The sequence below is a fragment of the Mycteria americana genome, chromosome 5 (assembly GCF_035582795.1).
Source record: "Mycteria americana isolate JAX WOST 10 ecotype Jacksonville Zoo and Gardens chromosome 5, USCA_MyAme_1.0, whole genome shotgun sequence".
Lineage (NCBI taxonomy): Eukaryota > Metazoa > Chordata > Aves > Ciconiiformes > Ciconiidae > Mycteria > Mycteria americana.
The window spans coordinates 32,024,916-32,051,262 of record NC_134369.1 but is presented as its reverse complement, the minus strand read 5'-3'; the positions used below and the strand labels follow the sequence as shown (position 1 = coordinate 32,051,262).

General features: G+C 44.9%; 1 protein-coding gene across 15 annotated transcripts in view; it reads right to left on the bottom strand.

The window, feature by feature from the left end:
* Positions 1-13,648: 13,648 nt before the first annotated feature.
* The window catches only part of MGA (MAX dimerization protein MGA), a 66,024-nt gene continuing 53,325 nt past the window's right edge, over positions 13,649-26,347 (bottom strand). For 7 of the 15 annotated variants that reach the window (XM_075502753.1, XM_075502761.1, XM_075502757.1 and 4 more), the window contains 6 exons: positions 24,550-24,735; positions 23,700-23,811; positions 21,821-22,087; positions 20,645-20,821; positions 20,079-20,231; positions 14,017-19,021 (listed from right to left, as the gene is read on the bottom strand). In XM_075502753.1, coding sequence (XP_075358868.1) covers positions 17,721-19,021; positions 20,079-20,231; positions 20,645-20,821; positions 21,821-22,087; positions 23,700-23,811; positions 24,550-24,735 — 2,196 coding nt within the window. In that variant the 3' untranslated portion in view covers positions 14,017-17,720. The other 8 variants (XM_075502759.1, XM_075502770.1, XM_075502763.1 and 5 more) reach the window with 7 other exon arrangements.

The window sequence follows — 26,347 nt, the reverse complement described above, 5'->3', positions numbered from 1 at the left end:
GCTGTCTCTGTGTGATGTTAAAACCTTTTCTTGAACTTGTTCTACTTACACACAAAGCCCTTCTCATCACCTGCAGCCAGGCAGGGCTCCCCAGCCAGCCGTGCTGACATGATGAGGGCAGTCGTGGTTCCATCACCGGATCCGCTGAGCGCTGCCCAGTCACTGTGTGATGAGGGCAGCAAGGTGCTCCGAGCCTCTGAGACCCCGACGTGTTGACACTACACTGCAGCCATGACCCAGGATGGTTGCTTGATCAGCTTGGTTTTGCCTTTTTTTTAATTGATTTCATAGTCAGAGAAACAGATCTGAGAAGGGATTTCATTTTTTCAGACACTGACGTGCCGGAGCTGACCTGCTCTCCTGGTACTAGAGGGAGCTCCAAACTGGAAGTTGTGGCAGCCAGCATGAGCAATTGAGGCCAGCTCAGAGACCAGGTGAGTTAGTCAGGGATCAGCGTCACACTCATGCAGATTCATACCTTCCAGACAGCTTAGAGCATGGGTTGAACTTGCTCATGTGTGTCTGCAAAAACAGTGGGGACAGACATTTTGCTCCACACCCTCATTGCCACTTTCCTGAGCAGCTTTCAGGCCAAGAGCAGAGAACACATTTTTCCCACAAACTTTGAAACCCTGTGGAAGAAGAGCACTCAGTCTTCTTCTGTAAGAGTTGTCTACCCTTCTGCCTCCAAAGGACCATGGCGCTGCTTTCGAGTTAGGCTAACGGCTATCATTTTAGCCCCACAGGATGTTGATTCAGCAGAGTCATAATGCCTTTTTCCACCTGTTGACTTGTTATTAGAACAGTGAACAGCAGGAACTCAGACAGGGAGAGAGGGTGGAGGAGGAAAGATAAACAGCTTTGGTCTAGTCCAGAATAAAAATAACTATATGAGAAAATAGAAGGGTAGAAAGCAGAAAAGCAGCTACCATGCAGTATATATAGAGGGCATTTTACATTTAATTTTTCTCCACTATGAAAATGACTGCAAGCTTAATAATAATTTCATTATTAACCTCTTAATTAGATATGAGTTTGCCCTGGCAAAAGGCACCGAGGATTCTTTGCAGGATACACAAAGGTCTCCAAAGCTCCATGTAGTGTGTCAGGTGATGAACCCCAACTGGAGTTAGTTGTTTTTGTTGACTTGTTTTCCCCCAGTGAGCTTTGTCCCTTCCTCTCCCTCATTGCCACAGCTACAAGGGATAAGCAAAATGAGTTTCTGGAAATTGTTTCCAACCATAGCCTGGGTCTTTTTATCAGACTCCTGGTACCTGACTTAAAATGTTTAGATTCCTGCCAGAGGTTACACAGGATCTTTTCTTCATGTGTTCTAACAGAAAAGTCGTATAGAAATCTATGGTTCGTAATGCATCCAGGGAGAATATGCTTATATCACAGATCCCAGCTGAGCTTTAAAGAAAGAAAAATATACATCCATGAATGCCATTCAGCTGGCCGCCAGGAAATTGTACTGATAAGAGAAAGCATGGGGAGTACAAACAAAATGTGTAGTATAGAAAGCCCAACAGAGGACAGGAAGATGCTCCTTAGGAAAGGCTTGAATCCACCAAGGATGGATAATTTCTGTAATAAGACAAAAGGTGCACAGATGTACTTAGAAATCCCAAGCACAGCTACACCGATTTTTTTTTTTCTGAATTAGAAGAATGTGCCCTAAACTGAAGGAAAAAAATTACAAATCCATTTAAATTTTGGCTCTGCTATTATAACAGGTGAACTAGTCCACTTACGTCTCACTCCTGTATTTCAAGGGATCAACAAAATCCATGCCCTCATTTAAAACTATTTTTAACATAATTAGCGAAGTGCGTATATGTGTCCGTTCAGCTGTCAAACCAAGGCCACGTTCTGACTCACCTGGTGCCCGAGGCATGTGCGCATCCCGTGTGCAGTGAGGTATGCTACCAGGCTTGCTATGAGGTGGCAGAAGTGATTGATAAAAAAAATCTGGGCTGGCTGATTTAAGCCTGGAGGAATGGCTGCAGGACTTCCCACAGCCACCTCTGGCAGCACGTGCTGTGAACCGTCCTCACGAGAGCCTCGTCAGTGTGTGGATGTCACGGGGGCAGACAAGCCTGCCAGGGCACCGCGGGGGCTGGCGTCTCCCCGAGGGCGATGCCACAGCCCCAGCTACTTCTGTTGCAGCTTCTCAGCTAGTACAGCACTATGTGTGAACAGTTATCCCCACTAGCTGTGGCCTGGCCCACACATATGTGTGTTAGCCAGCTTGTGAAGGGAGGTAAATTATGTTACAACCTTACTAAATTTTCGCCGGAAGCAGGACCTGAGTTGTTCATTTTTCAGTGGCAGGGGATCAGAATACCATGCGGTAGCTGCTGAATGTAAATGCACTGTGCTTCCTGCTGTCTACATGGAGGCTATTAGAGAGGGCATACAGCAAGGACTGAGGCAAAACTCAGCCCAGACTTGGTCCTGTGAACTGCCCACCATCACAGCTTTGGCTGCTCAGATAAACCACGACATGTTACCCAGGCTAATCCACAGGGGTTTCTTTAAGCTCAGATCTGAGTCTGGTCCAATTTACATGCAGGATGAAATGGTTCCACAGTCTCAAAACCCACAGTGGAACTGCAGTCTTGCATGAACTCTGTCTTTTTTTAGAGAGTAGTTAGCTGGGACCTTAGGTGTGGGTAGAGACAAGAACAGTGGCGTGCAGGTGGGAGAGGGCTGTCTCTCATTGACGGGTCAGGCACCAGGGCTGGCAGGCACAGAGAGACTGGATGTTGGATACAGAGGTCCCTACTTGCAAGGGGAATCCAGAGCTGAAAACCACATGATAGGAAAGCATTTGACTGAGCTGGTACTTAAATAAGGGATGCCAAATCCTTGTTCCCTTTTGTAGGAGTTATTTGTGTTCCATTGTTCTCCTTAATTACTGCTCTCTGGAAATATGAAGCATAGGATGAACTTACCATTGAACTCTGGGAGGAATGATAAAGGTTTCCCTTAGAGCAGTCACTTTATACCTTTCCCAGTTTTGGGCCCATAAACATTTTGCAGCCTGTTGGCAGTGGGTTTAGGGGGTTTGTGAAAGGTAGTCAAGAACAGCTACCTTTCACAAACATCTTAAAAGTACTCACAAGGGCTCACTGAGCGGAGGTTGAAAGCTGCTGCCTTACTGCTCTAAGATCACCCAAGGGCCTGTTTCCTGTAGAAAGGTTGGGTTGGGTTAGGTTATGTTGGGTCAGGTTAGGTTAGAGAGAGCTCCTTACCGTTACAGACACAGAAAGGGATCACGAGATACGTTTTCCAGCATGTGTCTAAGCAACTGATTGTCCTTCACTTGTCCTGCCTCTGGCAGCATGATCAAGAGTGTACAAACTACACCATTTTCACTCCAGGACCGTTCTGCATGGAAAGCAGGGGGCTATTATTTTCCCGGTCTGCCCTGAGGCTTGGGGAAGAGGTCTTGCAGGTTCCTGCGGGGCTAAATGTCACATAGGAACGATGCCTCTGCATCAGTTGGCTGATGTCTCCCTGGATGTTCTTGCGTGTTTAGGCCAGCTCTGCGCAGACTGCAGGGATGGCACTCGGCGTGCAGGCTGGCCCTGGCCCAGGGACCTGAAAGGAGAGAAGCATGCAAACCCCTCTCGTGCTGAGCTATGCGTTCCCCACCGCCTGCTGTCTAACCTCCCCCTCCCTCCCTGAGAGTATGTAGGTCACTGTTGACATTGTTTTCCTCTGAGCCCCATCCGCTCCTGTTTTACCACTTTGTTTGCAATTAGCCCGTACTTTTCTAATTGACCTAAATAAGCCTGTTTGTTTCATTCTCCTGCATCCCATGCCTTATGTTTCCAGAGAGCAGTAATTAAGGAGAACAATGTAGCACGAATATCTTCTGCAAGCCCAAAGCAGACTGCCCTGGCTGGAGTGGGTCTTGCTCTTGGTGATTGCCAGCAAGCTGACAGTGTAAACCAGAACTCAGCCAGCTTTGGGTTTTGCCCTAAGAAGGCGGCATGACAGATCGTACAGCTTGAATGTGCTGTACGGCTGTCTGGCCCCCACAGATGCATTTTACTATTACTACTGTTAGCAAAATTAAAGAACTACAGCAAAACTGTAAGCGAGCAAGCAAAAATGAAAGTCCCTCTGATGACAAGTGATTTCAAGCATTATATTGCAAGGCATGAAATCCACCCGTTTATATCAGTTTTCACAGCTGCTCGCTGTGTCTCCTGCAATCACATTTAGCATGTTGATGATGTTCTAAATTTCCTCTTGTGTCACGACCCTGTCCTCTCCGTTAGGGCTCAAGTATGAATGTTGGAAAGTCAAATGCAATGAAGCATGCAAGTTATCTCTCTCTCTCTTTCTCTCATGTTGTTGAGCAACACTCAGCTGGCCAGGTTTTAAGCACTGCCTTTTGCCTCAGTTTCCCCATCTGTTCTCATGAAGTTCAGCCTGGAGGGTAACATTTCATGAATGTTCCCTTTACTTGCTCTGCTTTTTGCCTTTCATATCCTTAAAAACAAAAAGCAAACATCAAAACAAAATCTTGCAAGGGAATTTTTGGAAGTTTTTGGAAAAAACTTCCTGCTGTGTCCCACACCCCCCTGCAGAGATGCTCTGCTGCTTCCCACTGGGGTGCCCACCTCTGTGTCCGCCTCCTGCAGGCAGGGCTGCGTCGGGGTCTGTATGTCTGGTTGGTACGGAGGTCAGTATGGAGGCCCCCAAGGGTTGTTACGGAGCCTGTAGGGGAGGGCTTAGCACTGTGGCATCCCTGAGCACCAAGCTCCATCCTCTCACCACAGAGATGCTGAACTGCGGCACAGGGGCTGACATGCAAACAACATTTCATGCTGTTTGGAAACCAAATACCAGAAATGCTGGCCCTGCATCTATTTGTGTTTTTCCAGACCCGCTGCCGGTACCCTGCCCAGCCCTACCCAGAAGTACGTGGTTTATGTCAGTCCCTTCGCTCGTGCTTGGTTCTGTAGAGAGACTCTCTGAGAGGACTTTGGTAGGTGTCTGAGGCGAAGCACGACTCTCTTCCCAGAAGAGACTCTGGCCAGAAAGCAGAGAGACAGCATGGAGATGGGCACAAAAAGAGCTGTGGCACTTGGCTGTAGAGCTGGGATTTTCCAATAAGCCTAAATTTGGTACCCAACTCCAACTGCATTTCCTTGGGAAGTAGGGCAACAAATTACCATAAACCCCTTTTAAAATCCCCATCAGTTCAACCCCTGGCTCCTTGATACAGACTTTGAGAGCCAGGTTTCCCCCTTCCTCTCTAACATACCTTGGCTTGCAGAGTTCTCCATGCAGAATGAAATTTGACCTTTCCACTACCCATGGCAACCATAATTCAATTAAACAGGACAAACCTTGGACAGCAGTTGCCCTCAGGACATGGTAGACTAAATACGATACAAGCAGGAGAAGAGTGAAACACAAAACTCATGAAACAATCCTGTCAAAAGAGAGTTGGCAAGTGGGTGCCCTTCAGGACAAGGACACACACAAACACGTGCACTCTCTCCTTTCTTTAGGACAGTGCACTATACATAGATGACAACAAATAGGGAAGACTGGGATTAATGGCAACATTTGCGTGCTTGTAAGTCTATCTGAAGAGCAGTCAAGCGCACATTTAACTTGTATGTATGGATGCATTTATTCCCATTGCTAATGCACAAATACAGTTCTGACTAGGGATGCTTTCCTAAAGCAATGCCAGTGTGGGCAGAAAACAAACGTCAAATACAAGAAAACACAGCCAGTTAGTCATCTAGCAAGATGACTGACCGAAAGAGAGGGAGATATAACAGTATAGCCAGATCTTAAGTTCACAGGAGAAACTCTTCAGATGTCATGGTGATCAGCATGGCATCAAAAACCTCAGCAGATAAGAGAATGCAAGAAAGCAGCGTGGCCTGCGCTAGTATGTTCATGAGGAATGAAGCGAGGTGTAACAACCCTGCAGACAGAGAAAGAAATCAAAGTGGAAGGGAAATTCCTCTTCTGGATAGACTCAAGGTGGTGAAAACTAGAGCGCACAGTGAATAAATGTCAAAGACACAGCAAATGCAAAATATTATTCCCAGAATGACTGGAATTAGGAAGGCTAGAAGGCTGGTAGCAACAGCCTAGAAACGTTGCCCAGGGAGGTGGCACCATCTCCATCCCTTGAGGTTTTTAAGTCCTGGCTGGAGAAAGCCCTGAGCAACCTGGTTTGATTTCATGGCTGACCCTGCCCTGAGCAGGAGGCTGGACTACAGACCTCCAGAGGTCCCTTCCCACCGGAATTTTCCTATGATCTTACGATTCGGCATACGTATAAGGCAACTACTGACATTGCCATGACAACAAACTGGGTTTATGCTGGTGTTGCAGCTTCCTACAAAGAGGAGAGTGCACACTTCCTTGAGAGAAATGTTCACAGAAAACAGCAAGATTTATAGCACTTAGACTCATTCGAGCTTTGCCTTCAATCTGATGAAAGAATTAATAGGTTACCAGCTTGTTACACAGTTCATTTCTGCTTCTGTTTCAGGGTTTTTTTTTAAGATAGAGGGGAGAAAATTACATGCAATCGTGCAAAAAGAAGATAATTACATCCTCCCCCTTGGGGAGACAACCAAAATGGCTTCAGCTAGTACTCCCAGCGCTGGGGGGAAGGCAGCCTGTCAGCAGCCCAGGCCGGCTGCATGTGGCTCATCACAGCCAACCCAGCTCTGTAAAACATATTCCTTCAATATTCGCCCAGTCGTCCTCCTAAGTAAAAACACATGAAGCAAAATGCTGCCAACACTTTGCTCAAATACTGCAAATGAAATGGCAACTGCGGTAATTGGGAGTTGAAAACAGGCAAATTCTAGGCAGCAGCACTCCTGCGGCACGATGTCACCTACCCGGCGAGCGGCATCGGGGAGCCCACCGCCCGCGCGGGTTTGTGACTCACGGGAGGAGCGCTGCGCCGACCTGCTGCAGAGCGCCTGCGGCTCGTGAGCCGGCAGGCAGAGGATGGGGACGAGCAAGCCTGCCGCCACAGCTTCTGCCCTGGCAAATGCCCACTGGGGAGCTTGGAGACACAAGGGTGTTGGGGCCTGAGCGCGACGCAGCTGCAGCGACGGGTCTCTGTCCAGCCATGGCGAGGGCTGGGCTGTGTGCTCTGCCTGCCTCACGCCCGGGTGCCAGCTGTGCACGGAGCAGCTCCGGAGGCAGAGGAGCGCTTGGTTTCCTGCACGCTTTCCACTTGCACTGCCTGCCTCCCAGCCAGAGCCAAGGATCCGGCCCCCTGGGACCCACCTTCAGCCAGGAATAACTTCTGAGTTGAGGCAATTTTAGTAGGTCACCGAAGCCGCTGGCTTTTCCCTTTGGCAGTTATGTCTCTCTTCCCCACCCTATGAAAATCAAGTTTTCTTTCAAACATGAATGTGCCCCTTGTAAGCTGATCTGCAATATAATTATTTTCTCCCTTGCTCAGCAAAGTTTGTGAAACTGGACATTTTCCCCATCAAAGCCAGACAATGAGGCCTTGTCTACGCTGGAGCACGGTAGTAAACAATTCCCACTGTGGCTGCCGTCAGCTCAGCTCGCCTGGTGGGAGCCGTTTATTAAAATTTCTTCCTGGAGACTAAGCCTCCCAGTTCAAGTTGATTGCCCCATATGTCAGAGCTACAAAACATTTGTGGGGTGAGATTCTGCAGGAAGACTTTTGTCTTTTTTTGCCATGAACATCCAAAAGCTAAGGAAGCAAATTTAAACCTTCACAAAGCGGTCACGAGCTGAAAGTCTGCTTGAGCCATTTTTTAAAACTAGAGAGTCACTGTAACCTAGAAATGAGAGCGCTGGTTGAGGAGCAGAAGTTAATCATTACTGTTGCAGAAGATTTGCAGGCACCTCCTTCTTCTGTCATGCTTTTGCAGCCAGGCACCTTACGCAAGTTATAACACAAGCACATCAGATCTACATCATTAAAAAAAGTATCAAGATAACCAGATCAGGAAAATCCTATCTGCTGTGTTATCCATCTCATACGTGGAAACATTCACGTATGTTTAGACTTTGCTGAAGCTTGGCCTGTCCAAATTTATTCAGCCCCATAACTTGTCCCAGGCCCTCAGAGAGGGGCTACCGGCCATCAGCAGGCCCCAGCCAGCAGCTGCCCCCTGCCCCACATCTGAGGGGCACATTCTGCGGGGGCTCCCCACCAGCCCCCCGCCTGCCCCAGCGTCTAGCTCCCGCACAGGGCTGCCTGGGCAGGAAGGACCTTGTCCGCGCCCTGCTGCTTTTACAAGGCTGAGCATACAAAACGTGGCTCCAGCCAGGCCCCAAAGGGACACTAATAGTTTATCGGATCACGTTTTACTCCAGCTGCATAACATTGTTTTATAGTAAAGCCCAGGTCTAGCACATCTCAGAAATAAGGCGTAACATTAGCTAACGCATTTTCAAAGCTCAGCGCTGCCAGTGCCTCAGGCTTAGGCAGGGACAGACAAAGCTGCCTAACGGAGAGCTGTGCCCCCACATGGAAAGGGCCAAGGGCTCATGGCGGGGATGGCGCAGCTTCATCCATGCAAAGCAACAAGCGGCTCCTGTGGGAAGAGGCAGCTTTAGCTGCTGTTTACCCCAACAGCTCCGGGCTTCATTTGATACTGAAAGAAACCAGACACCTGATCACCTTTGGGTGTTTTCCCTTAGGAGAAAGCAACTCAGCAAGGAATTCCAGCATCCCTTCAATAAGTTTATTGTTGTTTTAGGGAACTTCAGGGTGGAAAATATTGTGTGAATAAAAGAGCACAACTGGCAAGCCCTCAGTCATGTGGCAGGCAGGGTGAGCCGGAGGCAAGCAGAAGGGAGGAGAGGGCTTGCCCCAATACTGCTGCCTGGCTGAGCTCTGACTGCGCAGACACAGCCGGAGGGGTGAAAGATGTGCATTTGCTGGTTGCAGGATAAGGCGCGATAGGCAGCACCTGAAGGAAACCAGGATATAGCTGGATAGATAGAGAATACGTAGGAGGCCTGTGCTGTGGGTCCGCTGTTTGCAACTTACTGGGTGACTGGAGCTCCGCTCGCTGGGACCAGCAGGGCTCTGCTGTAGCGCGCTCACGCTGGGAGGCCGCCCTAGTCTGGCTCTCAGAAGACGAGAAAACCCAGCATTTGCTTAGCAGTTGACTTTGAGCCAGAAGGCGAGCGTAGCCACAGGCCTGGGCTTTGAGGCGCTGTTGTGCGTGTATCGTGGCAGGCCAGGGTGGAGTGTGGGAAGCAGCAGGGTCTCAGCGCCTTTTCCTCTTGCAGAGGATGGGGACTCAGAGGTCCAGGCCCGAGCAGGCAGAAGGACCGGTGGAAGAAGGGGAGAAAGGGGAGCCCCTGCCCCTCAGGCCGAGAGCAGCTTGTGCAGCTCCTACAAGGGGGCCTGGCACACAGGGCAGCGTGGAGGCAGCGAGGGAGGGGTGGTGCAAGAGCTGGCGACTTCCCCAGTTGCTTCTGCCAAACTACCCTGTCACCTCCAGCGCAGACCCACCCTTCTCTTGCTGCGGTGGGAAATCCCAGCCAGATGTTCAACAGGAGCCTACAGCAGCACGTGCTGCTGCAACAGCCGTTCCCAGTCCTTTGGAGGAACAGCAGTATGCTGTCCTAAAAACACCTGTAAAGCCGTTACTGTCCTGCTAACGGACCTCAACCATGTAGTTAAAAACTAAGTAAGTCTTTGATTGTATTTTCACGCTGCAGAAGGTCCAGGGGAAGGGTGGGTGTCATCAGAGTCACCCAGCCCCCATGGGCTGAAAACACATTGCACTGTTCCAGAAACCAACGAGCTTGTGTCATACATTCATCCTCCCGTTTAGTTTTTTTATGTAGATTGGATCCACCACAGCTTAAAAACAAACTCTGGCCCCTCTTTTTTAAGCTGATTGGTGATAACACTGGTGTTATTTTACTTTTCTTTTTCTAACAACACCCACATACAACTGGATCCCAAACTGCAGGGATGCAAAGTCCATTTTCCAGGTCCTTTGGCACCTCAGCAGTGTGAAGTATTTTATATTCCCCGCAGTGCTCAGGAGCCTGAGCTGCAATTAGAGCCCGTTGCTAATGTAAGCTGTGCAGACCCATGCCCAAGAGCTTTGTGCCTGTACAGCCCCGTGCACTGCAGAAACAGCCGCACACCTCGCATTTTTCACTGCGTGGCCGCAGATGCAGCCCTGCCCCAGCCGGCCCTCAAGCCCCAGCCTGGGCCCGAGGAGCAGCTGAGGAAGAGCCGAGGAGCCAGGCAAGTTGTTTCGTACAGCTGTTGCCTAAGGAGTTAATCACAACTGAAAGCCACTAAAAATGGCATACGGCTTATGTTTGTGTGTCTTTTTTTAGCTGCTGTTTAATTGCCTGGTTTTAGCCCACAAGGCAGAGCGTGCCGCAGCGCTTGCGAGGGGCACCCCTCCGTGTCGGACGGGGGAACTACAGGGGCCCCGAGGCTGGCGGGGAGGCAGGAGCCCTGCCGCCCACCAGAGAGAAGAAAGGCAGTCAAAAAGAGGGAGAAAAGCCCATCTCTTTCTCCTCGGAGCGGTCCCAGCAGGCTGGCACAGGAGAGAGCGAGCCCTGCTCTTGCAGCACCGCAGCCCTCCCGCTTACACCCACGTAGCCTGTGACAGTGGCCAGACCGGCACGGCTGCTCTTACTGACCACACCACCCCCCCCTTTGCCAGGGTGGTGTTGATGCACCCCCCCTTCACATCCACGGCTCTCACAGGCAGGGATCCTGGTCCGGCTGGCTGCCACCCTCATGCTGAGAGCTCAGGAGCAAAGGCTGCGAAGACAGCTTGTCGGAAAATCGCCTCCGGGTTCAAGTCCCTCAAGCTTTGATTTCCAGCATCTGCTTTTCACCAGAGGAGAGCCAGGGCCAACAGCTGTAACCTCAAGGAACCACGCTCCTGTACACAGACAGTCCTACAAAAAACAGGGAACCCTCCAGGAGCACGATGAACCAGGTAAGTGAGCACTGTTAAAGCAAGGAGAGGTCTTCCTTCGCTTGGGCTTTGTATCACAGGAATCCTGCTGCCAGCAAGGGGCTGTTAGAGAGCGGCCTCGCTCAACCAAGGGTGGGCAGGGGCATTCACGTACGCACTGATGCAGGCTGGACACTCCAGGCTGGTGGGGTAGGTGCGTAAGTGGGTTACCGATGGACATAACCATAGGTCCCGGAGGCCTCGCTGGCACAGGGACGTGCTCATGCTGATGAGCATGCTGGAGGTTGTGTGGCTGCAAACCCCAGGTGGCTGGCAGGAAGGACAGACTGCAGCTTTCCTCTTCGTCAGAAAAGACTCTCAGATGAGTAGAGACTCCAAATCTTTCTAGGGGTAGAATTCTGTTTCAAAATGAAGAGGGGGGAACCTCCAAAAGAGCTGTCACCTGTCATGGGCCTCCAACTCCCAAGAGACGCAAGACAGACAACAAAGGTGCCAGCTGAGGCAACACAAAATTCAAATACACAGGAACAACCAAGTATACAGTGGTGTAACAACGCCTTCTTGGGTCTGTAGCAGCAGTTAAAAGGGCAAATAGATGATGCACTGAGCTTAAGTGATCACAGATAGCACCACAATTCCTCCACTACCATGATCCCAAATGACAGTAATTAATTTAGATTCCATTCATTGCCAGTTATGGACAAACTGGTCCTCTGCACATTTTTGGGCTGCATTTATGGGACTCTAACCTGGCCTTAAATCAGTTATTGCAAAGGCTCCCTGTAACTTTTCATAGTCAACTGAACTTATTTGTACTATCACCTGTGTTTCCGAGAACACAATGAGTATGCTGGAGAACACAGGTACCCAGCACAGGTCATCATGGGACTCTATTGATATAAAGTTCTTTCCATTGCAAGCCTGACTGACTGGACATACCTTATGCTTATCACAGAATCACAGAATCGTATAGGTTGGAAAAGACCTTTGAGATCATCGAATCCAACCGTAAACCTAACACTACCAAGACCACCACTACACCATGTCCCTAAGCACCTCATCCAAACGTCTTTTAAATACCTCCAGGGATGGTGACTCAACCACTTCCCTGGGCAGCCTGTTCCAGTGCTTGATAACCCTTTCAGTGAAGTAAAATTTCCTAATATCCAGTCTAAACCTCCCCTGGTGCAACTTGAGGCCATTTCCTCTCGTCCTATCACTTGTTACTTGGGAGAAGAGACCGACCCCCACCTCGCTACAACCTCCTTTCAGGTAGTTGTAGAGAGCAATAAGGTCTCCCCTCAGCCACCTTTTCTCCAGGCTAAACAACCCCAGCTCCCTCAGCCGCTCCTCATCAGACTTCTGCTCCAGACCCTTCACCAGCTTCGCTGCCCTTCTCTGGACACGCTCCAGCACCTCAATGTCTCTCTTGTAGTGGGGGCCCAAAACTGAACACAGTATTCGAGGTGTGGCCTCGCCAGTGCCAAGTACAGGGGCACAATCACTTCCCTACTCCTGCTGGCCACGCTATTTCTGATACAAGCCAGGATGCCATTGGCCTCCTTGGCCACCTGGGCACACTGCTGGCTCATATTGAGCCAGCTGTCGACCTACGCCCCCAGGTCCTTTTCCGCCAGGCAGCTTTCCAGCCACTCTTCCCCAAGCCTGTAGCGTTGCATGGGGTTGTTGTGGCCCAAGTGCAGGACCTTGCACTTGGCCTTGTTAAACCTCATACAATTGGCCTCGGCCCATCGATCCAGCCTGTCCAGGTCCCTCTGCAGAGCCTTCCTACCTTCAAGCAGATCAACACTCCCACACAACTTGGTGTCATCTGCAAACTTACTGAGGGTGCACTCGATCCCTTCATCCAGATCATTGATAAAGATGTTAAACAGAACTGGCCCCAGCACAGAGCCCTGGGGAACACCGCTTGTGACTGGCTGCCAACTGGAGTAAACTCCATTCACCACCACTCTTCGGGCCTGGCCATCCAGCCAGTTCTTTACCCAGCGAAGAGTACACCCGTCCAAGCCATGAGCAGCCAGTTTCTCCAGGAGAATGCTGTGGGAAACCATGTCAAAGGCTTTACTGAAGTCTAGACAGATGACATCCACAGCCTTCCCCTCATCCACTAGGCGGGTCACCTTGTCATAGAAGGAGATCAGCTTGGTCAAGCAGGACCTGCCTTTCCTGAACCCATGCTGGCTGGGCCTGATCCCTTGGTTATTCTCTACATGCCGTGTGATGGCACTCAGGATGATCTGCTCCATCAGCTTCCCTGGTACCGAGGTCAGGCTGACAGGCCTGTAGTTCCCCGGGTCCTCCTTCCGGCCCTTCTTGAAGATGGGAGGCACATTAGCTAATCTCCAGTCAGCAGGGACCTCCCCAGTTAGCCAGGACTGCTGGTAAATGATGGAAAGGGGCTTGGTGAGCACTTCTGCCAGTTCCTTCAGTACTCTCGGGTGGATCTCATCAGGCCCCATAGACCTGTGAGTGTCTAAGTGGTGCAGCAGGTCACTAACCATTTCCCCCTGGATTATGGATTATGTTCCTTTCTATTCCAAGAAGTAACTTTACCCCTTAAAATAAGGAGTCATGGGATGAGACCTTGCTGAAGGATTTCATCAGAACTTTTAAAAAATACATTACCTGACTGTATCATCCATTTTTATTCATTCTCTCCTGTGAAATCTGATCTTCCTCTTAAAAAAAAAAAAAAATTGTGACATCTCTTCTGCAGTCCATCACTTACCCTCACGCATAATTGTTCTCTTCATTGTATTTTCTTTTCTCTGGTCTGTAAGTCAAACTTGCTCATTTGTAGACATTTACTACTTTTTGAAAACAAAACAAAACACAACACAAAACCAACCACCAAACACACATTTAGCAATGTGTTATCTTCCATTTAATGGATATGGAAGTGATAGACAGTGACTTCTTACAGGTATTCTCTCCATTTCTTCTAAAAAAGCATCTCCTCTGACACTTCACTTGGAGACAGATCTTCAGACTTGTTCCCATACAGACAGCTGTGTTCTACAACTTCTCTAAAGGAAACAGATATAAAGGATTAACCTAAGTTTGGGGTTGGGGGAGGGAGACTGGACAGTGATTTTATGTGGACTTAATCTTGAACCGTTGGGAGCTTCTTTTCTTTTTATGCCATGATCCAATGTTAACCCCATTGGCTTCCTGCTTAAGATGCATTTTGGTGAAAACAAAGCCCCTTCAGTACCTCTTCTGCATTTAACAAGTCAAAATCCCTTTTTACAACCAATAACATCCACTTCCTGCATACTGCTCAAGACTAAAGACAGAAATCTCCTCCGAGTTGTCTGATTACTTGAACCAAAAACCAGATGTTTGCATTGCCAAAACTTTTGCCCCGGAGCATAAGTGTGTATCATTTGCCCAGGTCCAATGCCACGTGTCACCAACAGCACGCCACCACGTCATTTCTGCTCCTTCTCCCTCCCTGTAATAAACTTTCAAAGCCAGTTTCTAGTCGACCTCGATTGGTTTATTTTAGTTTTACACTTTGTCCCTCACATACAGAATCCTGTACTGTTAGATTTCTACAAAAATATCAATTTTTCAAAAGCAGAAAAGAGGGAAAGATATATTTTAATATATAAAAGGAAAAAAGCTAAATCTGACATTTCATTATATTCTTAAAAACATTCCAGTCTATTTACAGACGTGTAAAAAACAAAGAAAATCTCCAGGTCTCTTGGTCTAGTGAGAACGTGCGCCTTGCAGGGGTTTCCTTTGTTCTCCTGATTCTAAAATCTTTTCATTACGTGTCATATTCTTACATTATTGCCTCAAGAGACAGCATATATAATCTTTAAAAGGTTTGTTCCAAACCAATGGGAGCTTGAGGGAAGAGCAAAAAAAGAGTGTCAGCCTTTAAATTCATAGCAAAATATTAAGCTGCAGACATGAGACGGTGGAACAAGGAGAGCAAAAACTAAGAGCATTTCGAACATGCTTTGTTGCCTGGTAGAACCCATCATAGATCCTTCTTGGAACTGCACCAGCTACCACTTTTTGCAGCCAAATTTGTGGTCTGTTCTCAATTAATTTAGTAAACATGTTCAGGAAGCAAAAATTTTTGCTGTCATCTTTACACAGTACATTTTTGTTGCAGTAAAATTCCTTACTGCCCAGTGCCAAACAGTTAATACATCCAGGCATTTTCCATTACCTTGATAATGGACAAAACATCCTCAAAAGTACAGCATTTATTTTAGATAACATTTGAATGGGTTTCATGTTACAGCTTTCTCTGTCCCACAGAAGTGTGCAAAGCACACATACTTTTAAAAAATATTCGGATACAATTAGCACACAATTCTGTAATTAATATTAGCCATTTGGAACCATAAAAGGATGGGGTGCAGAAAGAAAGGTCAGTGATTAGGAATTTGAAAGGAATCACAGCACAGTTCTGGTTGCTGTTTCACGCATAGGAGGAATGAAATCTATTGGCAAAACAAACTGCCATAGGTAAAAAAATAAGCAACTTCAGCCTATTAGAAATGCTCAGAACCAGATTCCCAGGTAAATAAATTTAAGTCTGATGTAGTGCTACTAATTTAGTTACTCCAGATTTCCACTGGTTTAAAATAAGGTTAAAATTCTTTAATAATAAGCAACATATGTCTAAATACTTACTCATATTGTAAATTCCCTTTTCTAAGGCATTCAGTGACAACTGTAAGACCCTGCATGACTCTCATGCTGACCTATACTCTTTTCCAAACCACTAATACAGGACTTGTATCAAATATTAAAATAGTAAATATGCAAAAGGCAATAAAGAATTATATGTAACCACTTTAAAACACACCGTTTAGAATGGCCAGGTGAAAAACCTTTTTTATGTAGGCTCTGGAGTAACTTTATGCATACCAAGCTTGAAGGGCTTCTCTCCTCTGCAGCATAATATAAAATCATAAAAAAAGACGAGGAAACACCCAAGGTATGTGTATCCCCTGGTGGATCCAACCTAGACACAGACCCAGAAGATGCAGTTTACTGAACAGGGCGTATGGTTGCCCTGTGTACAAACACTGCTCCCTAACTGTGGAAGAACATCACTCTTGACACCTGCACAACCTCAGTGCTGGAAAGCTGAAGTTCCTCCATTACTGCATCACCAAAGATGGGGAATTTCGGGGGGAAAATCCCAGCTGCTGTTGCTGGAACAGTAAGACAGGAATTGCATTCCTAAACATAAAGCAAAATGCACCACCAAATTCTGTATAATTTTCATGGCAATGTTTTTGACCTTTTTGGAGCAGTTAAGAAGCCCCTCAAGCGCACCATAACTCATATTTACAAACTTGATAGGAAAAGATTGTGTATACACTCATTAACAAATCGTCTCTCCTAGGCTGAAAATTTCATTTGTCAAGAAAACTATGAAAACAAAAATTGTGTACAAAAATATAAATATCTTTACAGTCTGTAGGCCCTTCACATCCAACAGCTGAACAGTGAAGAGTATCTACAGGTTATTGAGTAAGCAGTGGCAGAGAAGAATAAAAAATACATCTTGTGATTCAATACTGCCCTATTTCCCTGGTAATGAGCATTTTTGTTGACTTTTTTGCTATACACAGCTTGTGCAAATGCAGTGAGAAACCTCTGAGTACCTTTCCTGAATTTATAACGAAATGGAAGGTTTGGAAAGATATACACATATTTTCATATATACATTCACATATACACCTCGCTCATTTATGCTAGGCTACAACAGTCCTGAAAGCGTTCTGTATTTTTATGAAGCAACATTTCCTATTAACATTCCTAGCCACCAAATACATCTTGAAGAATGACAGGAGGAAAGAAAACAAGAACTGGGAAAACACTCAAGCTACTTCAGCAATGTATTTAAAGACGTAGCAATAGGGTGCCCAAACTTCTTTCTAATTTTTCCTTCCAGATGCCCTAAGCATCAAAGGAGGGAGCATTTGTATAGGGGCAGGAGGCGAAAGTATGGGGGGTTTTTTAGTAGTTTTATTGAAGTTAACATACTGTCCTACTTCTAATTACACTGGGAAATATCATTTTCTTCCCCATGTAGTGAGAGTTACAGATGTTTATTAAAATCTTCTGTGCATAAGCTCTTAAAAAGAGTCTCTGCCAGAGAACTGTCTAGCACCAAAGAACAAAAACTTTTCACTTCAGCCCTCTGCACAGTCTCAGGTTTCCCTTCCGCTGCTCTAGGTAACAAATTTGAGGATAACTGCAATCTCATTTCTGCACATTCATCATATTCTGCAAACATTAAAAACAGCAAATGTGAACAATTCCATTTCTGCATAGATAATTTGCCTGGTACAAAAACAAGTAATCCAGATTTTTTCCCCAACAAGACAGCTGCCTCCCTATGGGGTGAGGGGGCGGGGGGAAGAAATCTCTTTCAATAGCCTAGGTTTCTCAGTCCTTTGACAAACTACTTCTGTGAAGGACCCAATTTTGGAAGGATACCATGTGCCCAGCAATGGTTATAGATCATCTTCCTTGTTTTGTGAAGGGGAAGGAGAACACCCAGAATACAACAGTGAGGTAAAAACATGTCAACATGCTTTAAAAGTTTCATAGCACTTATTTCTCAATTTGGGGCCTGCCCTCAGATGAAGAGAGTGCTGATGCCATACAGAAAATGAATTTTGCAGACCAGGGAGGTTGCCGAACTCCAACACTGGTTCACTGCTCCAGATCTCCATTCCAGTCTCTGATAAAAAATATATGCATTTATTTGCCTGTTGAATTTGAAGGCAAGGTCCCAGTAGTATTCGATTTCGTCACCACAGGTGCTAACGTGGGCATCACTTTGTTATCCTGTCCTTCTTGAACAGTTGCAGGTAATGAAGTTTTTACCCCACTGGGTGCCAGTTTTGTAACTACAGGTGCCAACAAGGGCATCACTTTATTACTCTGCCCTTCTGCATCCACTGGCAGACTTGCCACTTTTAAGCCAAGTGGTGCCAGCTTGGGCATGGGCCTCCACAAAGTGTCAGCATTACTAGCTTCTGGATTAGTTTTCATCTGCAAAACTGGGGGAGTCACATTAGTGGTCTCTGCCAAGGTTGTTACGGTTTTGCCATTCCCACCACTGGTTACTGACAGATTGGGAAGCGGATCCTTCATTTCAGCACCTATTACTATCTTTAAAACGTCTGCTTCAGATGAAGGCTCCCCAGAGTTCTTGTCCCCGTCAGTAAGGTCGTCATCTTCCAGGTGCAGCAGGAGAGGGCTTATAGAGCCACCACCCTCCGGAACTGCAGAAAGGTCCTTAAAACTGCCTCCCAAATGGCCAAACTGGAAGGAAGACCCACCTGCAGCAGAGAGATCACTGGCTGTTCCACGACGAGCTTCTGCATCTTCATGAGAGAAATCTGAGTTTAGAGTGCTGGGCAGTTCTGACATAGCTGAAGCATCATCGTTCAATTGCTGATTGAGGAAGGCAATCTCATTGAGCAGTGAAGTGAGGGTTTCATCAGTGTCATCACTCTCCTCAATGCTGCTCAGTAACTCACTTGCATCCAGTTCTGCTTCCTCCATTGCTGACGCTACTTTCCTCAATTCCATTTCTATCCTGGAATCTTTGATCTGCAGCTTGCGGAATGGCAATTCTTTAGATTTTAATCTTTCCCCTCCAGGATCACTGTCTTTCCTCCTGGCTTGGCTTCCTACAAACTCACCAATGCAGAGCTTTTTGCTAAACGACTCTGGAGGTTCCTTTGTACACGATATGTTCCGGAGCTGTGGAAAGCCATCTTTATTTTCAAAGAAAACTTTTGTGGGACCTGTGGTATTTCTTCCATCTCCACCACTGTCTCCAGGACATGGTTTAGCTTTTTCTTCTGAAAGGATGATATCACTCTTCCTACTTTCAAGGGGAGCTACAACCAAGGATTTTTCAGAACTCTGAGCACCTGCAGCAGTTGTTCTATTCGAATTTTTGTTTCTGTTCAGGTTTAGACTCATGCTTCCCTCAGCAGCCAGTGATGTTACATTAACAATCTTTGGCATCATGAATGAATCTTCACTTTCTGCAAAACCAAACAAAGCAGCATCCATCAGGATCTATGCTAACTGCAAGATAATTCCTAATTAAATATAATTTGCTCACTTTTCAGGTCTTCCTCAGGTAAGCTGCTATTCACAATTTAAACCGCTTACACAGTTTTGGTCACAGTGAAGCCTTACACAGTGAAGCCTTAAAACACTAATAGCTTAACTTTCAACTGGTACAAAAAGAACAAGCTCTACATCGATTATCCCAGAACCACTTGCTCAGTCCCTTCCTTCAGCAGGCTGGCACAAATGCAAGTAACTGTAATGGTTACAATTCTGATGGTGATGCACAAGGAAAACAGAATGACAATTTTCTCCCTTACTGTTTTTTCATGCTTTACTTTTATGCTCATGTTTTGCAATACTGGTTTTGTGCACAATACTACAGAGGCTTTTCAGGGACTACGCAATTACTTACTTTTTGCCTCCAAGCAGTTTCCCATTTAGAGCCCTCAGATTTTTCCCAGCCCCAAATCTGAAGTGAACTTTCCTTTTTCATTACGACCAAATGACTACAATGAAGCAGAAAGTGAGCGGCTTGCTTTTAACACAACAGACGGCAAGCAGCACACTATTGGCAAGAACCACCCCATGCCTAGACCCAATATACAGTACTCAGTCTCGAAACTTCTCTCCAATGGGCAGCAGACTGGCAGGGTGTGGGAAGGGGCTGTGCCAGAGTAAGAGTCTGGCTCTAACAGGCAAAGATTTTCAACAGCTCCACTACCACTTTGCACTGCAGCTTCCCCAGTAGGATGCATTACACCACAGACACATTCCAGTCCTCACTTACTCCGATTTTGCTGAGGGCAAGGAGGATCAGTGAGGTGAAGGAAAGTTAAAAAGCTCTCATCTATAATCCCCTAGAGGCCCATCTACACTGTTCAAAACATTTAATAGTGATTTTCTTTGAATACCCAGACAATAATACCTATCATTACTACTTAATGAGAAAACTATTTACCTTCATTTTTGCAAGGGTAATGTTCCCTGCATGCAAGCAAAAAGATCCATAAAAACCAAAGCGCCTACCTGAATGGGGCTCTGTAGCTGATACCACTGTTGAGGGCACTGGGTTTCCAGCAACAGTTGACAGTGTAATGGGAATGGTAGAATTAGTAAGGATTCCTTTTACTTGGACAGGAACTGTTGATCCTGGCAGCTGAATCATCACAGAAGCAATACCTTATCCAAGAAAAGGGGAAGGGTGGGTGAGGTGGAAACAAGAGCCTTTCAGATACTCAGTCAAGCCTGGAAAATAAGAGCCTTGCACTTCTAGGCAAGACTTTACACTGTAATACAATCTGAGAGTAGTAAAAAGTAGAAATATAGATCGGTTAGGTGATTAAGAAATCTTCCCTATGTTTCCCCAATTTGGGAATAGTGAAAATTTAACAGATTTTACTTACCTGTTGATAAACTGACAGTTTGAGTTAATTATATCAAATCTCTCTTAAGAGGGAGGTTCTACCTCACTAAGTAGTAAAAAATGAAAAATTAAAGCAAAAATTAAACAACATGTTACTTTGTAAACGGCTATGCACATCTATGAACAGCATGATACTGATTTTCATTAACATGTTCTCACATGATCATACCTGGCTGTGCTGTCATGGTAGTACTGACAGCTCGAGGCTTTAATTCAGCTTGCAATAGCGTGGAAGGAACAGCTGCCACCTGCCCTGGTACCAGTGGGCTCTTCAGTGTAAGGACCTGCCCCTGTGGAGTCATCACTAGGCTTGCAGCAGTTAGCGTAAGGGAGGATGAGGTGTCCTCTGTAAAAAAGAAATATGTAAATCAGTAATTTATTCTGGCATAGCACCCTTGATGACAAATGATATCCTGCAATCCAGTGTTAAGTACAGTTGTGGAAGGAACTCCAACTAGAAGGTTGACAAGCCCTAGATTAGAAAGCTGCTACAGAAGCTATACAGGCTTCAGGAACCTCACCTACACAGCTAGAGCCAGTCTGTACTATCCCTTTGTGCAGTGTAACATAATCCTAACTCTCCAGAGTGGCATCCTCATCAAATATCAGAGTAGTCTTGCTGAAATTACAAAGGGGACTTGTTCAGTCCAAAGAAAGAAAGGATGTTCTCTCACCACATTCAAATTCTGATGCCAAACTTCCCCAGGACTTGACAAAAATGAGGCTTGGGAAACCAGAACAATCAGTTGTTTATAAAAGCCCGAGACCATTTCAAGTAAGGTCTATTTATTATTACCAAAATAAGAAACATCACAAGATCCTTACAGAGTATTATAGTGGTACTACCATGAAAGTTTGGACGTCTGCCGTTCTTTTGTTCCTTCATATGTTTATGGTGGAAAAGCCTCCACAAACGCCAAATACTTCTCCACAAGTTCTCAGCTCCAAAAAAATTCTCAAGTGTCTGACAATTCTGTCATTTAATTTAAGAGCATGTCTTCCACCACCTTGAGAGCTAGCTTGTTTGGGGAGGGATGTTTTAAAAACTGAATCTCTTCTAGCAACTCCAGTATTCTGGGGGTTGAGCTTCAGGTTTTGAGTCAGCAGAAGAATAACCACCTTTGCCTCTCAGAAGTCACTGCAGGATTGCAGTGAAACTCCATGAGACCAAAAGGCAACTTAATAGGAATTTATTTCCCATCATTCTGAAAATGAATGGTTTCCACACCTATTGGATGGACACTTCCTCGTCCTATACTCAATTCTGCTTCAAGAAAGAAGTGGCCTGCACAAGCAGGCTAGCATTTTGCCCTGCCATGGGGTGCTGCTTCAATGTCTGTCTCACCTTTATGCAAAATGTGCATCGCTTTTCGCCCACCTGTGGCACGGATGCCTTTTCTGGCAAGTATCAATGGTTTGCCTCTTCTATTTGTCATAGCCATTTGGGCCAGCTCTCTGGAGGGAGCAGAAGATCCTTCTTGTTGTGTGCTAGCAGTTGAGGTTACAACAGATTCCTCTGGCTCAGCTTGTTTCTTCTTTTTTTGTGCTTCTACTGCTTTTTGTTTGGCATAAATGTATTCTAGCTTCTTCAGGACCACCTCTTCTGTCTTCCCTACAGAAAAATTATCAGAGAGTCAACCTATCTTCAAACTCTCTTTCCAAAAGTAAAGAGCTGAAGACAGAAATAAAAATCTATTAAGCTGACACCATTCAACTACTATACAAGAGATAACCACCACCCCCACCAAGTAAGTAACAAACTTAATAACAGAGGAAAGTAATTACCTCTTTATTCCAAGATTTTTTTCCTTCAGAAACATCCATACATTTTAAAAGTTATCTACAACTTTGATGAGCAGAAATCAGCTTGGACAAGCACTAGCTCTTGCTGAACAAGTACCATTTGAAAATATCCACAGCTGTGAAAAAAACTCACATCTCTCCTAATGATAAATGTATGAATACCAGACAAAATGTTACCTTTACCTGATATGAAATTTCTCGGACTAATGGACCCTGTTACTCAAACGACATTTAGAGGTAAACTCACATACAGTTTACCATTGCCATAAAAACTGTAACCTTGAACAAGCACAATGATTTTATAAATAGTTTGTTTTCTGCATATGCGCACAATTTAATATGATCAAAGTTGAAATAACTATACTGTTTTGTTTCCTGCTTAGTATTTATGTTCTATCTTTTAATTTATCTATGGTCTATCTTTAATTAAGTCTATATTTAACTAACTCTCCTGAGAGAGGATTTTTTTCCTCATCAGTTTTGAGGTACTTCACTAGGAATGCAAAAGATCAGGAAACTACTTTGTGAAGTTATTTGCTTTCATTCCCTGCCCAAAAGGCCTATAATACATTTCTGATTAAGATGAGGGTTCACGAAAACGCCTTTTTTTTTTTTTTTTTTTAAACCAAGTACCTCAAATATACACAAACTGGTTCACATGAATGCACAAGATTTAAGTATCTTTCATTTCTACTTTACAGGCAGTCTCCTGTTTTTATTCCCAGAAAGTAAGAAGATTACAAGAATAATGTAATGTTTTGTTTGTTCACACGCATTTTGGCACTGGCTGAACACGTGTCACAGCTTTCCTACACCTCCAAATGAGACAGAAAGACACAATAAATACGACATGGTTTTGTCTTGAAATGCCTAGATGAGTAGCAGCTCAGAATATACTGCAATTTTGTTCCATGGGTAGCAGCTCAGAATATACTGCAATTTTGTTCTATGGACAGAGCTGCTGCCTTCTAGACACTACTAGCACTAGTTCTCAGAAAAGGAGTACAAGGATAGTTACTTGCAAAGTTGACCAAAGGTTTTGGTACTGATCAAAGACAGACATGTATACTTGTGAAGCACTGAGCAGAAAAGCCATTTCAGGAAGTGACCAATGACAGAATGAAGTGACCTCCCCGCCACTAAAGCATACCCAATGCACAGGAACCCAAGCCCGTGGCTTGCAACACAGAGATCATTCTACACTTCCTTTAGGCATGAAGGAAAACAAAAGCAGTTCTTATCAGCATCATGAGTGTATCGCTGAGTCAGAGCTTAGCAGGTCTTCGTTTGGCGTCAAGAGTCTAAATTTTATGTGAACTAATGACTCACCTGGATCCATAGAGGATTACTCCACTCACTCACATTCTTAAAAGCCTTTTCCTTCATTATTCCAGCTAGTCTGTATCCAAAAACAGTCTCACCTGAAAGCGTGGATACTTTTCGAATTAAAACATCCTGTTTGCGTGTCAGTAAGTTCTTCTGTCCAATAAGTTTATCTGCCTGATCAGTCAATCCTTGGATTTCTTCATAGGCCTAGAAAAGTGTCAGGGAACTGATTTATAAACCAACGATACAGAAAATAGTAAAATAATTTTCCTTCCCAGAAACCTTTACAAAATTTATTTAGACATTTTCATCATCTTGAGAAACTAGGACTCAGAGAAAGCATGTGAAGTACCATGTAATGACAGCCTTCACTAAATGCAAGCTGAAAAGTGATAAACATCATCTTCATCCTTCCTTCAAAATTCAGCTATTTTAAAAGAAGAAAGAAAAAAAAAAACCCAAACCAACTTTTATCCCACAATTTCAAGGTACAGCTGATAAGCCTAATTAGGTATCTACAACTTGTGTTTTGTTTCCTGTCATTTACATCTTTACAATTAAGTTTTTAATGTCAGTATAATACTTAATGAAATGCTATCGTCTCCTGCATTTAAAAAAGTAAGTCTTCAATGTATTTCAAAATTGCCTGATGTACACTGTAAACCACTAAGGAATTAAGACATAACCTGCCATGGTTAAATTCACAAAGAATACAACAAGGAGAGGGCTAATCTGAAAACGTGTGTCTGTGTTATCAAGATTAAGCTTTTAAGAATACAGATTCTTTCAGATATTGTTTTAGTTTTATTCTAGAGAGTCCTGTAAAGGTGACACAAGTTCTGTATTCACAGTATCACTGGGACTCACTCAAAGAGTTCATACTAGCTTAATTACTCTGTCCAGATGAAATTATTCTCCTCCTCACTTAAGCTTCAAAATACTTACTTGCTTGAGAATATAGCATTTGGAGACTTTGGGAAGGTTGTGTAACCCCAGAGTTCTCTTCAACTTTTCAAAGAGATCTCTCATTTCATTACGTCGCCGGCGTTCATTAGCTGTGTGTGTCTGACGGTAATGAGCAAAGGCTTCTGCCTCGGTCTTCAGCTTTCTGTTCCAGAATTGAGGTTTCTGCTGGAGAAGTAACCACATTGACCAGTTTAAATAAAAAAAGGTAATGTAATGGCAAACAACGTTCAAAGGCATGCCTGATTTACAAGGTTTCTACAGACACCTGAAGATTTCATGTCATGCTGTTCTGCTATTATGTCTTCATGAAAGTTCAGTGTCAGAAGCACACGCAATAAGCATGAAATGTTGACCAACAAGAAATGACCAACACAATCACATCAACCCTAAAGGAAAATATCATGAGCAGTCCCTTCTATTCATAAGCTTTCATTTTTCGCAATACAAGGCTACTTAGGTAAGCCACAGGATTACAGCAAAATCATGCATGTTTGAGCCAAATTTTTGTTGTTGTTTGCTTGTCAAAAGTCTCCTAATGAATGAAACAATCGCATCAAATATAGGACACTTGAATTTTTCCCTGAAGTTAAACTAGTGTGATTTCTATTTTGTTTATGGGCATATACAGGTTGGGGCCAAGAGACATTGTAGGTAACAATGTGAAAGACGGCATTAAAACTTATCCCCCCAGACATCTACCAAGAAACAGAAAGCATCAAAGACAGGCTCTGATTTTGAATTTTCTTGTTTCCAAAAAGGTTGACAGGCAATAAGCATAATTACTAATCTCTACAGATCTGAAGGTTTGTTATTTCATCATTACTCTTACAGGTTTTGTACAATTATGCTATTTATTTCATGATGAAGTAATACTTTAAAAAGTAGTATTAACACGTTTTTACATCATTTTAGGTCTGCTCCAAACCCCAGTGAATCAGTGGAAAGACTCCTCAGGTCCAGTGATACGATTTCTGAGCCTGCTGGCCTTAGGAGGAATCTGAAGGCTGCCTCCTGAAACCTGGCTCTTGACATCCATTTTGCCTTCATAGGCAGAGTGAGCACAGTAAGGCTGCAACTGCATCTGCTCTTGTGCTGGGCATTAGGTTCCTTTCAAGGACGGGCCTCATGCCATAACATCAAGGGCAGAGAGAAGAATACATGGAGAAGGCGAGGTAGGCAGAGCATCCTGGAACCCACCTCCGTCTCAGGCAAAAGCATACATACCAGTCTGCACTAATGTATAAGACATACACCAGGCTCACACCCCACCTCAAAGCCCCACCCCAGCAGGTAACTCTAGACCTGACATCAAGTACATCACAGATAGTTATCATGGACAGTTAGTGAAACTGGCTTCAAAGCCACCCTAAAATACAGCGTAAGCTTCAAAAGGTTTGCAATGAGTTTTGGTTTGAAAGGATTCTGTGTTATCTTTAACTTGCCTGAATACATATTATTTAAACTATTGTTTTGAGAAATCCTTCACCCAGTGCTGTGCCTATATAATCCTACATACTGTCTTCTTCGACACATGAAAACATTTCTCAGTTGTTCATTATGTTATGTGTGCTGTAAAAATTATTTATGCCAAGAACACAAAACCTAAGCAAACGTACTAATAAATAAAAGGCAGATATTCCTCCTGTACATAAAGCTGAATCTGAAACCCACTGATGCCAGTAGCAGTCCTTTTTCTTTAAGGATATTTGGACTGAGCCCCTTCCCCCCATATACGCATTTGGTTTCTTGCATTTAATCATAAATATATGGAAGGTAG